We start from the raw sequence: 15649 nt of genomic DNA, 5'->3' as shown, positions 1-15649 counted from the left end.
AGCAGGTGTATGTACTGTCGGATGTCAAGGAACCCTGACATACCCACAGCCCCCGGAGAGGCTTGCTTACTCATACGGCTATATAGGCTGTTTGATTAGTCCATGTGTTAAATGTATGTTCCCCTGTGTAAACATCCAGGTACAGATACTGTTCACACAGCTCCAATAGTGTGTGGGCTGAGATTTAATGATCTACCATGAGTAAGTGGGTCACGGTGGTGGTAAGGGGAGATAGGGTATTTGATCTGCTGACCAGATCCCTGGATAAAATCACCATAGTTAGGTTGCCAGGAAATGGCTGCCTGTGAGGACATGATCACTGAATGGTATCAACGTTCAGATAAAAACTGCATTAGTCATTTTGTCATTCAATTTAAATTTAAGATAAGGCGATAATAGGAGGAGAGGGTTTAATAAAAATGGAGACTTTTGAATGCATGACTTCTTTAAATAAAATTGTCGAAAGTTCACTTAAGGGAATTTAAGTAATAATGTATGTAATATTTAACACACTTCATAAATCTTTCCCAAAATGTTTTGTCTACTGATGAGAAGTATAAGTACCGGGTATGTAGAGGTTTGAGTGGGGTTGTGTAGGCGTAGCCAGGAATTTGTCATCAATATCTGGCATAAACATGCTACTTGTTAGCCTGAGACTAGCAAAAATCTGGAGAGAATAGTTGATTTCCAAGTTATTTTACAAAAACTACTTGTCCGAAATGAGCTGTGGCCTAGTTGGATATGACCAATGATGTCTACTTCGGAGTGTGATAGTCAAGCTGGTGACTGATCATTCCACAGCAGCCTCTGTGATGACACACTGTATCTGCCACAGCACAGTGGAGATTCATCTGCCCAGGTGCTCGTACCATGTGGTCTTTCCAGCTGATCACCCTGCACTCAATCAATGTTCAGCTAGCATTGTGTCTACCTGATGCTCTTATCACTATGGGAATCAGCATTTTGAAGTTACTGAAGTAGGTGTTAAATATATGTTGAACTCAGGGGACAGTGAACCAGCTAAAGTGAAAATAAAGACATGGTTACAATACATCAGATGAGTTCTAAGTCCTCAATATATGATTGTCCCAAACCCAACCAGCTTACTGTCCCTTGAATCTGTTCCCTCACGACAAACCTCCATCAATGGATCATAAACCCAGGCACCCACCCTCAATCAGTAACCTTGTTCAGATCGCACAGTCAACAAACGTATCAGAGCTAAAGCCATAAGGATTACTTTCAGGTATAAATTGAGGCAATAGTCATGCTCACAGCAGACTGCCTATCGTAAATGTGGTTTTATCAAATGATATATTGATTTGTGACCAAGGATTAAGTGAAGAGTGAGTTATTCTTCCATAAGCCAAGTCTCCCATACACATGGACTCATCTGACATTAGTAATGACGACCAGTCAAATGTGGTAATTTCCCGTAACAACTTTTCAATTACAGCTGTCATCTAACCACTACATACCAGACCTAATTGGGTTTAGTCGCGGCTGTCAGTGTGAGTGACAGTTTAGTAATATACACCCTGATTCCCCTAACAAGCATGATGACAGGAGGTCACATCCATCATATCAGAGTTGATCAGTTGTAGGAGGAAATATGGGATAATACACCTGCAAGTTCAGGATAATCATTTTTCCGTTTCAATCCACAATCTGTGTGTGTTGCAGCCTTGTGTAATGCATATGTAATTACCATTGATTTATGAGATCATTAAGTTTGTAGGTAATTATGGCCATAATTATCCCATTCCAATGGTAACTGCTGTTATTGGCAGAGATCCAGATAACCAGTTTAAGTATTTTTTATCAATATATATGTTACACCCAGTCTGTGCAACTGCCCAGCATGCATTGGGCAGGCCGTTTGCCTAATGCGTTCAATGGGCAATACAGCTTGTGCAATGGACAGTGACGTGTATGAGTTTTAAAATCTTATGCACAGAAGTCAAAAGGACAAAGTTATGTTATAAGGATCTATTCACCGAGTTATTTTACAAAGATCTGTTCACAGAATTGTTTTCACACACGGGTGCATCAACATTAAATCATAAATTACTTGTTATATTAAATTGTTTTATCTTTGATATGAAAAACATTAAGTTAATTATATCTACTCAGATTGAGAGAGTTTGTTAAAACATATGATTATGCTTGTTAAAACTGCCATTATAGGTTAAGTATATGTATAAGTTCTGGCCAAACAACAGTAATTTCTCACATGCCTACGGATGACTATGTGTCTGATTGTTCTGCCCTGTGGTCCTCTGAATATGAACAGAAAGTTATTGACGTCCTGAAGTCTCATAGTTTGGTTAGCTGACAACCACAGGATACATAATTATTGTTACTGACGATCTTTGCTCAGGAATAAGAGTGTATCAACTACAAGGCACCGACGATATATATTTTGTCCATGTCACTGAAGATATTGACTGTGGAGAGAATGTGAGACCTTTGTCATATTAATCTGTAGTTGGTCAATAACCACAACATGTTTGGTGTAGGTATATGTATATTCAATATATTATATGACTTTATCGTGAACTGTATTAGGCATACAGTGTCACGTTTTGAGGCTCACACTGCATTTATGCAGGACTTTTTATTAGGAATAGAGTCTGTGTTAGCAAAGGACTGAATAACTGAATGTAGAATTTACATAGTTCATGTATTTATGACACTCAACATCAATATTTTCGGAGTAAATAAAATCTTTGAAGAAGAATATAAACTACTAGCACAACATTTCTACAGCACATTGTGAACACTAAGTAAGGTTCTGTTTAAATCATTCTTAAGGTGTTTGCATGAATTTTCCCAGTGTGATAATTGTCCAATTATTCATACTACAGTGTATTATGCATATATTAACAATGTAATATCCTAATATGATTATTCTATATCAATTGAGATTGGATAAGGAAACTATTGCAAGCAAGTACCCACTGTCTTCGTATTGTCTCAGTAGAAACTACTATGTACATGTCATCAGTTGACTTCAAATTTATTTTCAAGTATGACATGATCATAGCAGAATTTACATAAATATGAGTGAGTTAGTGAATTGGGTTTAACGCCGCTTTTAACAGTATTCCAGTTATATCACAGCTTGTCAGCATAATGTGGGAGGAAAGCCCGAAGTGATGCAGGTCTCAGACGTTTACCACTTGTTCGGTTGTTTTATTGTTTGGTAATTGTTTGAGAATTGTTTTTTATATATACAATGTAGAGCCATAGGGTTTTGTAGCTGCCAGATTATGCCAAGGCCTAGGTTAGATTCCTTACATGGGTGAATTGTGAAACCATTTATGGTGCACCCCTCTGTGACATTGCGTGTGACACTCACTCACTCACTCACTCACTCACTACAGGGAGTATCCAATGTTATTCTGTCACCATAAACAATGGTTCCAAATTGCCTTGCATCTCTCTCTTTTCATGAATCAGTGAGTGAATTAAAAATTACATTGCATCAGCAATTTTTCAGCTGAACTGATTTGAGACTCCACTTATGACAAAAGAGTAACAGAATAATGTTATATATATATATTCAATGGTGAACCCCAGCCCATGATATTGGTGTTTTTAGTGGACTCAAGATAAACAGTAGCATCATTTGACATTGACAAGTATTACTTGTACTGCAATGAAACCTTTTGCAAAGTGTTATAACTTATACTGTACCATGCACACTGATATGTAGATACTGTAGGGTCCTGTGACATCACAAGAGCTCAAGGCAGTGTATTTGATGCAGGAATCTCCACATGTCCCTGGGCTACAGCCTCTTTATCTACTCCAGGTTTATGATGATTTATGATTGTGAAGCAGGGAAATCAAGATTATCATAAATTCCTACCCAGTGACTGTTATTGACCTAATTCATTAGAACTGGAGATGTTTTCTTTCACTTGATAGAAATAATTTATTGTGTTATTTTACTCATAAGTAGGTTAATATAAACAGTTCCATAGTGACTTTTTTCTGGTATTTGCCATGAAATTTATGACACTGTTTTTTTTAATTGTGAATCTGTAATATGACCAAGCTCTAGTTTTACCTACATGCTTCTTCTGTAGGTGAAGATTTTCTATTAGGAAAGCTTCATGGGATATGTGTATCCATGAACCAGACTATGAACATCCTGTTATCAATGTTTCTGATGTGTCACTCCTTGGTGCTTTTCTTAGATGTCTGTTGTTTTTAGGAACGTAGGCTTGGTGACATGGTAAGGAAGTTAGCAGGATGCTCTCAATCAACAGGTAGATGTCACCTTGATACGCAGATGTTTCAGAGTGTCTGAATAGCTGAGCTGCTAGTTATACAGTTATGTAAAATACTTCAATGGCTTAGCACAAAATGATCAATAAAAATAATGTTTCAACCAGTTAAAGTAGTTTTCTCTCAAAGGGTGTTAGTCATTCTAATGTTGCCTATAAGCTTGTTAATGACAGACTGTATACAGTATGTGTGTTGGTAATAGAAAACACAGTACATGGATAGAGAATGTTGGTTACAGTGAGGTGGATGTAGTGTGTGCACATTGCATGGAATAGTCCCATACTTAACAAGACCACTGTTTGTTGATCTATCTTTCTGGTGATATCTCCTGAGATCACATCTAGGAGCAAAAGAGCAAATGGCATATATTAATTAGCATCACACAATGACACTGTCCAAACTGTAGAATATAGCCTGCCCTTGAACCACTTGACAAGTGAAGATACGAGATATGTTAATAAAATGCTGCCATAAGAGAGTTTTTGAAAAATATATCCAAGTTTAAGGAATATTATAAATGTTTTCAGAGACCCAGGAATTAGGCTGTCGTAGATGTCTTCCTAGAAATGTTACTATTTTGGGGTGTGTGGGCTGTATTAGGTTTTGACTATAACTTCATAATGTTATGAGTTGCGTATTTTGTATGTCTTTATATAGAAATGATTCCCCGGAGATACAATATACAGACAATATTGACATTAAGAGATGACTAGTGAACACCAAGGGTGACCTGGAGGCAACACCAGGGACAGCAATGGAGGGAGATGTATGGGAAACCTAATGCTAGCATACACGGAATAGAAACCCATTACTACGTACACTTCATATAGATATGTTTATTAAGACATGGGAGCACAGTCATACATCACAACCCATGCTTATGTCGTTGATATTATTTTAAGTTACACTGTTGCCAGGGATTTTCCTGATCAAAACAATATGTACATATTTAGTTTAACTTGCCACAACTATTTATTTCAGAAAAGATATGATGAATTGTAGGTGTTGAGACTTACACCTTAGAGAAATATTGTATTTAAGGAGATCAAACTGTACATGGTCAATAGTTTGATTTATCATCACATCAATTATATTTTATTGATTTTCCACAACACTCCATTTGTGTTTTGGAGAATTACGCCAACTATTTTCAGGCCTCAGAAAGGTGTAGTTTCCATAATGAAGACAAAAAGCCAACAAACAAAATAGCAAAGCCTTTCCTGTGAAGCAAGAAAGGATTGTTTTGATAAGGCCAGAGATCACAGCATTGAAACAAAAGGCTGGTGTCAATTCCACAAGAAAAGCATGCAAAACAAGACTACCTTTAAAAAGGTGTATCCTTGAAAGTTTGGCACAGCAAAGGCCACTGATTGTGTCCGTCTTGTGTGTGTTGTGTGAACTCCCTTGTGTAATTATGAAAGAAATATTTCCTTCAACTGTAAGTTTGGAAAGAATGTAGTTTTCATTGCGCTGAAGTAGATCAAGACAGTTTTTAACTTTGAACAAATTAGTTGTTGTTTTTTGTGTGCAAGGTTACACTTTCAACAGGAAGTGGAATACACACATTATGGAACTTCTTGAAATACTTGCAATTTACTTGTGCAACATTTTCAGTACAAGCAAAAATAAAATGAAGACTGACATTTATGGATGGGAATATAGTCGTTGGATAGTCAGATAGTATGGATGGGAATATAAGGTGTTGGATAGTCAGATAGGTATGGATGGGAATATCGGTGTTGGATAGTCAGATAGGTATGGATGGGAATATAAGGTGTTGAATAGTCAGATAGGTATGGATGGGAATATAGGTGTTGGATAGTCAGATAGGTATGGATGGGAATATCGGTGTTGGATAGTCAGATAGGTATGGATGGGAATATAGGTGTGGGATAGTCATATAGGTATGGATGGGAATATCGGTGTTGGATAGTCAGATAGGTATGGATGGGAATATAGGTGTTGGATAGTCAGATAGGTATGGATGGGAATATAGGTGTTGGATAGTCAGATAGGTATGGATGGGAATATCGGTGTTGGATAGTCAGATAGGTATGGATGGGAATATAAGTGTTGGATAGTCAGATAGGTATGGATGGGAATATAGGTGTGGGATAGTCAGATAGGTATGAATGGGAATATAGGTGTGGGATAGTCAGATAGGTATGGATGGGAATATCGGTGTTGGAAAAAAGAAAGAGAGCTCTCAAATCAGACATGTGATGGAGATTGCTATTAAAGGGATATTCGTCTCAATGTGCAAGCGTTTAACATGGTTCTATGTTGGAGTTTATACATATCAGTGTAAATATCACATGTCAATCAACGTTTTCCTTATAACTTGCAACGTCTTCCTTGGCTTGTGGTAGAGCATCCGCCCAGAGAGTGGTAGGTTGGAGATTTCTTCATTTCAGTAATCCCTGGCCACATCATACCAAAAGACGTTAAAACGTTACTTGTTGTTACCCTGTCTGGCCCTCAGTATTATGGGGCTAAAACAAGGACTGGTAGGCTCAGAGTCAGTATACTGTGTCTGAATGGGATATCCATGTTAAACTGCTGCATGGGTTCACAGTGGGCAAGCACTATAAAATCAGCATTAGCCAGGACTAGTTCAAGCAGTCTCTCACACACACACACACACACACACACACACACACACACACACACACACACACACACACACACACACACACACTTATATCCTACCTAAATATTATCCCGGGGGACGTTTTACTCTAGAGTATAGTATCCTACCTCAGTGCCACACTGGTATGGGTTCAAATTCACTGGGGAGAATCATCCAGACACTAGAGAATTTCATCCCCGGGATAAAAAATAGAGTAGGATAATATTCACTCTTACACATACACATGGCTATGTAAGAGCAAAAATCTTGAACGCGACGTTAAAGCCCATTTCACCTCACCTCCTTAACACTTGTAGCTTTATGTGCTTCCCTTACATAACACTGCCTTCATCAATAATGCATCCATGATATTTCCCAATATGTCAGCCAAGGAAATGACAGAAGGACCAACAGTGATCACCACATTCAGCTGGCAGGAGTGTCAGTCTGGTATGCTTCCTGTCTCACGTCTCAAGTACCTCCATTTCTCTCAGATAAGATTATATCAAGGAGGTCATCGAGGAGGTCATTATAGCCATGACCTCAAACTGAAATATGCAACTTTCGAATGTCGTGCAACAAGAATGTGTATTTCAATCATCTACATTGATATTATGATTGATTTCTCCTTTAAGTCTACAGATAGATAAGAGAAAAACATGGCTGTCTCGCAATGCAAGCATGGCATGTTCAAATAACCTGGTGGCAAATACAGAATTAACGAGAATGAAAAAGTTTGCTGACTTTACAGCTTCTATTTGAAGGACTCACGTTTGGACACACCTATGTTTAATAAAAAAGACAACTGAGAAACACTGTAGGTTAGCACATAGGTTTGGAAATTGGGCCAGTTGTTTCTGTGGTTAAGATATGTATGGAAGGTATTGAGCTTAGCTTCTGTAGTGTTGTGTTGCTAGCTAGGACATGGAAGTCATTGCTATCATAGGACTATAATATAACCCTGCATGTGACTTGGTCTGTAAGAAGCGATGAAAAAGACTTTCATGTCAATAGTGTTACAGGAGATTTCTATGCTATCTCAGTCAGTGAGTCCTGAACACAAGGCTTCATTGAAAAGCTATATTTAGTAAATCCTACTGTAGCTGTGGCTATGCTTTAATTTACCTCTTGCAGTGCTGAGGCACTTGCTGCCCAGAAATATTTGGTCCAGTGATATATTTCCTTGAAGCAATGCAGCGCATGTGTAGCATCTTGCTGTATGACCTGTGAAGCGCAGGTCATACCAGATCGTGGATAGTTTGTGATATATTGAGGGAATATTTGCATTTGGTCATGGCCGAGGTGTGTGCAAGTATTCTTGTGTGTGTTATGTTATTGTGTGCTTTGTAGTGAAATTGAATGCTGTTCACGTGGATGTGGGTCAGTCAAGATGTGTAAATATCCCTTCAAAGGATTTCTCTCATCACTTTTGGTTGAATCCACAAATACCTGTACGTATTTGACAGTATTTGTATTCAGATGTCTTAGATTTCCAAGACTATATAGGTTTTAGTGTAACCTGCAGCATTTACAGCACGATGGAAGACTGATGCACTCTCACACTGAACATGAACCTTGACATGACAGAAACAAATCTATACAACAAATCCAATATGCAAGATTTGGCCGGATGCAGAGTATGTTATAAAAAGATGTTTGTGTTATTTTCAGGAAAAAGCTGAGAACTTTGTAATGGCTGCCCTCTTTTGTGCCTCAGAAGAGGGAAATGTGGATGGACTTAAGGATCTCTCAGAAACAGCCAATAATATAGATCTGAACACTGCAAATAAGGTATGTGAAATGATTGATTTGCCCAGCTCGTGACAACATATCTGTATTCAAATATTAATTCCCTTCACAGTCAGCAGCAGTATTTGTTTGTGTATGGGGAATTGATTGTTTCACATCACGGTTTTACTTGAAATTCCTAAAATATTTTAGGACATTGGTTTGGTATGAAGGGTACCTGTTTGTTAAACATGTCAGAACCATGAAATATGTTTGTTCTTTGAGAACTAGATGGGATTTTTGCCTAAAACTTGTTTTTGTGAATTGGCTTCGTAATCTGCACAGTGTTTACATTAAATCCAGCTTTTGTATTTCATGCTAGTTCAATCTCTCTGCCTTTCTCTCAACACAAGTGTTTACATTCTTGTATTTACTTTTCTGCAGTTCTGATCTTGAAGTATCCTGTTTAAATTTAGACACTTCATGCAGTATTTAGACATATCCAGAAATAGGACAGACCAAACATTTAACACACAGATTAATAAAAAGAAAAGCAATTAAAAGTTAATTCTATGGTTAAATGGTGTCTTTAATATTGGTATGCTACTCATGAGTTAAAAGACTAATAAGTCTCACTGAATTGCAGACTAGTTATGTTAGTAGATGTTACTCATAACATAAATTAAAATGGACAGAATTTCTGCTGAAGTATGCATGTGTCATGGGTATAACACTTGAGACAGGATGTATGTTGACTCAACCATGAACAGACTCACAATGCAGGGAATGTTTATACTGCCCATAGATTTACAGCTTTATTGAGTTCAAGTTATTTCTCTATCAACAGTTGTAATATGGAAGAGAAACACATTGATACATTCTTTTCATTACTTCTGTTCATCACTTTACTTAAGTTTTGATACGTAAACTTTACCTTTTCTCTTGGGCCCCGTTCCACAAAGCAATCATAACATTAAGTTCATCGTAACTCCCGTACTTTAACATAGACTTACAACTGTCGTAGCACTTCAATCCCTGTATGGAACAGGTCCCAGAAGTCTTCATCATTTTCATAAATACTGTATTCGACTAATAAGCACCCACAGCAATATTTGCTAATATATTGGCAGGTGAACAATCCCCAAAAGCGCCCCTTACGATTGATCAATGTACCCAAAACTTACTTACCATATTTATTTGTGTATAATATGCACTTATGTATAATATGCACCCCTAATTATGGGCAATTAAATCCTGATAAAATATATCTCTCGTGTATTATATGCCCAGACTTTTTTTAATTATCATTTCAGACTGTCAGTATATGACGGTCATGATTCGTCATCGGAAATAGAGTAGCTGAATTATGCAATTAAGTTAACCCCTGTTGTTACACTATTTAAGTGTTCATGCTATATCTGGACTTCATTCAATAATGTTTACATTAAATTTGGCTAAATTGTGTGTCCCTCCAATACTTACAACTTCTGTTTACCCCGTTCCACAGGGCCAGCTTTACCACATTCTGTTATTCATATTATTCACAACAACACCGATCATATTTTCTTCTGTTTCATTTTTGACGAGTCTACACAACTAGATAAACATAAGTCACGGTTAACATTCAACGACAAAATATCTTAAAACGTGAAAAACATTTCCCTTTGCGTAGGTTTCCTTTTTTTACATGATGTGCTGTCATTGAAGCCATGGAGGTAGCGATACTGTCACTTTGATTTATAAATATATATTGTTGTGCATCTCACAATAGCAGTTTTAGTACCATTTCTATATAATATGTAAAGGGCCAGTCTGTTCTGATTTCAGCATTTGTTTAAAAATTAGAGAAAAGTCTGGTCACGTGATATGCAAATTAGCTTGTGGCAATGGTGTTGTTCAAAGTAATGTTACTTTTAAAAGCAATGATTAATTAAAAACACGATGTAATTTTTAGGATATTTGCATATATTTTCTTCTGAAAATGTTTATAAATAAAGTTTAGGTACGTAGTTGTAGTATTTTCATTCAAAAGCTAGATTTGTCGATTGTTGAAGTGGTGACCTGTCATGGCCAGCAGTATAGACGACATAATAGCAACAAACGCGTTTTGAGAAAAATATTTCAAGTTCATTTTACAAACGAATAGCTGAAACAAAGAAGTGGTAATAAACATTAAATATATCATCATTGTCACAGAATTATAAAGGTAAGTGATATATGGTAGTATTTGAAAATCACAAACACAAAATACATGTTTATATTTTATTTTTCAACTTTACCTGCTCATAACCGGTACCTCCTGTTTGGAACAATGGTGTCGACGACACTTTTACTCATTGTATTACAAATACGCAGATATGTAAGTTTATACGTGCAAGCATGCACGTAGTAGTATTTGTAAGAGACATAAAGATCTGAATTTAAGGGATATAATACTGAGACAGATCGTTTTCTTCGTTTGCCAAACCACAAAATTGCAATCTTTCAATTCTGTTTGTTTTTTTACCAAATCATATTATAGGCACTCCCTGTTTCTCTATTTTGAGAGAGCCCTAAGCGCTTATTACATTGAATATGGTAATACAGCCTTGAATGAGATTTCTTAGTGCAGTGCAATATGGAAAGAAAGCAGATTATTTTAAATGTTTGGTGCCTGATGTCTCAGAAAAGTTGACCACCTAATGTTAGAGCATCTCACCGAGAGAGGAATTTCTGGGGTTCAATCCCTGGCAAAGTCATACCCAAAGGTGTTTAATAGATGATACTTGTTGTTACCCTGCCTGGCATTCATTATTAAGGGGCTTAAACAAGGACTGGTCAGCTCAGAGTCTGTATACTGTGTCTACTTGGGGTATTCATGTTAAACTGCGGCATGGTATCTCAGTGGGCAAGCACCATAAAATTGGCTTTAGTCCAGACTAGTACAAGCATCCACACACACACACACACACAAACACACACACATGCATGCACGTTGCCATATAAATGCAATAATCTTGAACACGATGTTAAACATCATTTCACCTCACCTTTGAAGAGTCTTCAGTATCCAAGACAATACTGTTCTTCCTGTAACCAACTCCTGGAAGATCCAGAATATGATCAGTTATAATGAGCCTGATACATGATGCATGATCAATGAGAATATAATAGATCAGAGCACCATGCAGTGTGCACTGACTGAATGATGGACCTGCCTATACAACTGACACAGACATTGACTAGGTTGTGCAGATGGTTTCTGGAGAGATGTTTTATCTGGGGTTACCAATGTCTCTAAAGAGCTGTCCCCATGAACAGTATTGATATCAAATATAGCTACAAACATAATCAATTGTGACAAACACCACTGGTATTATTACTGGAATTGAACCGACAGGAAGTCCAATCTAGCTTGTATGCTAGAAATTGATTTGAATCCTCAGAAAGTGACATTAGTAGGTCAATAGGCCTGCCTAGTCTGCAAATTTTCCAAGGTAGAAACCTTCTCTATATTCAGGAAATTAAATACATACATTCAATGGAAATTACAATGAACATGGTACTGATCTTTTGAGACAACTGAAATGGCAAACAGTGGCCACAAAGGTTGCTTTTCATACATGGCTAGGTGACTACCAGGGACTATGCAGTTCGGACTTACATTGTGCACTGATGGTGCGAATTGGTCCTCACACTATCACCCACTGGTTTACCTGATGCCATGTAACTTGCAAGGGTGGTGTGAAGAAGCTGCTAGACAGAACAGAAAAGTAAGGGGTCGTGAATAGTTATAGGGATATTTCTATGAAATTGTGTGCTCGGTCTTCACTACAAAATATTCATCTTTCCTAATTTTCTTTGTTCAGCATATGTTGCAAGGGATGGGAAAATCTTTCTTAGGTAAACTTAGGCTTGAAATACAAAGAGACAGTTGGACAATGTGTCTAGTGATCAGGAAGCAGTCAACAATATTCATTGGTTTCAAAATCACATTTTGCCTAGTTGATGAAATGATGAATACGAGATTAAATATATTTTGTTTATGTTTCAAATGCAAGTGATAGTTTGAATCTTATATTATTAATGAAGTACTTTGCATGATGTACAATTATCTTAAAATGTTAAAAACACGTGAACAGATACTAATATCAATTTAGAGACATATGTTAACTGTTTCTTTTCCATCATCAATGGATGGGTAGAATAGGTCTTCAGCAACCCATGCTTGCCATAATAAGGCGACTATGCTTGTCGTAAGAGGCGACTAATGGGATCGGGTGATCAGGCTAGCTGACTTGGTTGAAGCATGTCATCAATCCCAATTGCGTGGATCGATGCTCATGATAACAATCACTGGATTGTCTGGTCCAGACTCAATTATTTACAGATCGCTGTCTTATAGCTTGCATCTTCTATATGTAACTGAGATCAGCAGAAAAACACTTTCCAGTTGTCAATGAATTGATATTATTCATTATTCATTATTGAAGCTGTACTGGCGGTGATATGCATCGATTTATTTGAGTTGTATGTATGAAAATGCATGAGTCTGTAACCAAGACGACTGACAAAACTGTTAATATATGTTCATGATAACAATGGTGGCTAAGATAAAAAGAGGATGTTCAAATGAATGTGGAGTTGTGACTAAGTCATCTGTGACTGTCACACTTTTTCGTTAAAAATTTGTCACAAGCAAGTGATGTATACTGTCCAAACATTCTTATACACCAAATATCCACTGTTGTCATTTCATTGGGTTGAATTCAAGTATATATTTTTTTTCATTACTCAGTTTCATAAGTGGTACTTATGCTCTGAATATGCATGGCATTGCAAGCTGTAGCAATTGATCAGCAGCTTTTATCAAATGTTTTCAAATATAATGACAGACAGTTGTTGAGAAAATATAGTAAATGAAGAGTTGCTTAGATATCGCTCTGGTTGCCTAGGAAACAGAAACCTACTGCAGTGTTTCTAGTGTTTTGTTCCATTGCTTCTGTCAGTTTTTGTGATAATATGTGATGTAGGAGCTGAAATAAACTCCTGCAGAGGAAATATGTGATGCCACTGCTGGGTGTTATTGCTGCTCTCGGGGAATATGTTTTGTGAACATGAGACTGAAATATGTACAGTGTACACCTACACATCTGACATTTCTAAGTATCAAGCCCTCTTGTGAAAGTATGTCATCTTGCTAGCAAGATTAACTAGTAGTCCTTTATGGAAGTTGTGTCTTGTGTGACACAAAGAATGAACATTGTATTGGTGTCTGGGTAAGCTGGGATAGAGAAGGAAGTAGCAGCCATCACAGACATCTTGCATTCACAGTTTCTTATGTGATTGAATATGTCAGGTTTGACAGATATGTTCACCGGGGTCTTTACTTTTTGTTGATGTAGATCTATAGATGATGTCAGGTCTGATATAACACATGCATGACAAAATACATGGAATGCTAGTGACCTCTCATACAATTTAATGCATGCAGCTTCTATGGAAATGAGTTCGTAAGGGCAGCAAGTATTATTGCAAAGGGGTTTATAAAAGTCTTCCTGATTTAGTTGCATTCAGTGGGTTATGAAAAGTTTCGTACACAAGCAACAGTCATTTGCAAAACATTGAAGCCTCTTCACCACTATTGGGGCAGTACTAGGAAATAACTGAAAACAGATAAGAAATGATGTTTGTTGTTTCAGCATGGTGAGACTGCAGTACACATGGCAGCTAGCGGAGGCCACGTGGATGTCATCAAGTTCTTGCAGTCCAAGGGTGTGGATGTGGGAGTTAGAGATAAGGTAAGGATGAGGGACTCTGTTTGCTCAGACGCAAAGATGATTGTGCAGAGTTAAGGGTGGGGAGGTGGGTCAGAGCTAAGGTCACAGCTAGTGGATGAGTGTTTGGCTGACACTGTAAAGTGATTGAGATAACCGGGAGAGTCCTTTGAGACAGTTCTGAGTGATGTGTACTCCTTTTAAATGGGGTTGGCATTGGTCTATGCATTTACTTAACCCTTCACTGTCCAGTGTCAATGAAGAATAAGTGTGTCCATTAAAAGGTTTTACTTGCTCTGACTCCTGATATCTGACATTAAAAGAAGAGGTGCAACTGTATTATTGTACTTTCGTACTATACTCATCAAGAGTAGTAAGTTCATTTTGAAGGAACCATCTTATGCTTGCCCTTCTGGACAGTACGTGTTATTCATTCTCATGTCATGAGGGTATTTCCTGTCTCCTGATGACAGCTCTGTCAGTTGATATTTGGGGCGGTCGGGTAGCCTAGCGGTTAAAGCGTTCGCTCGTCACGCCAAAGACCCCCGTTCAATTCCCAACATGGGTACAATGTGTAAAGCCCATTTCTGGTGTCCCCCGCCGTGATATTGCTGGAATATTGCTAAAAGCGGCGTAATATCACACTCACTCACTCACTCACTCACTCACTCACTCACTCACTCACTCACTCACTCACTCACTCACTCACTCACTCAGTTAATATTGCAAGATATTCCAAGGATCAGTGTCGTACTTGTACACATTTCCTCATCGGTTTCAATGAATTAGTTTTGTTGCAATTTTTTAAACAATAAGAAACTGATGTTTCTGGGAACTAAAGCAAGGATTAAGACAGGTGTACAAGGTTTTGTCATGTCAGGACGTTCTAACACTTTCACAAAAGACGGTGTAATCCTAACCTTACCCCGTGTTGACAGCTTGAATCATGCACAGTCCTGCCTACATAGTATGTGGCTGCTGTCATTGTCACACCAGCCAGTTAACACAGAGGTATCAGGATACGGTAATCAGAGCCAACACTGCCAGTAATCACCTGTGTGAATGCCACACCTGTGTGTGTGTGTGTGTGTTGGAGGGTGGGGTGGGGTGGGGGGGAGAATAGTCGGGTGGTATTGTTACATGCTCGTTCCCACTTCAGCAGAACATTGAAACATACCATTTAAACTATTCCCAGGCATGTGTAGCCATCTGTATTGTTGATACTGACTGGAGAAACTTA

At 37.8% G+C, this 15649-nt stretch overlaps 1 protein-coding gene across 4 annotated transcripts in view; it reads left to right on the top strand.

The window, feature by feature from the left end:
- Positions 1 to 15649, top strand: part of LOC124135704 (death-associated protein kinase 1-like) — a 165375-nt gene that overhangs the window by 128373 nt on the left and 21353 nt on the right. For all 4 annotated transcript variants that reach the window (XM_046501183.2, XM_046501182.2, XM_046501184.2 and 1 more), the window contains 2 exons: positions 8597 to 8716; positions 14335 to 14433. In XM_046501183.2, coding sequence (XP_046357139.1) covers positions 8597 to 8716; positions 14335 to 14433 — 219 coding nt within the window. The remainder of the gene's footprint in view (positions 1 to 8596; positions 8717 to 14334; positions 14434 to 15649) is intronic.

The sequence above is a fragment of the Haliotis rufescens genome, unplaced genomic scaffold (genome assembly GCF_023055435.1).
Source record: "Haliotis rufescens isolate VD_foot unplaced genomic scaffold, xgHalRufe1.0.p SCAF_1, whole genome shotgun sequence".
NCBI classification, from domain to species: domain Eukaryota; kingdom Metazoa; phylum Mollusca; class Gastropoda; order Lepetellida; family Haliotidae; genus Haliotis; species Haliotis rufescens.
Note: the sequence above shows the minus strand (reverse complement) of the source record. Positions and strands in the feature narration are given on the sequence as shown.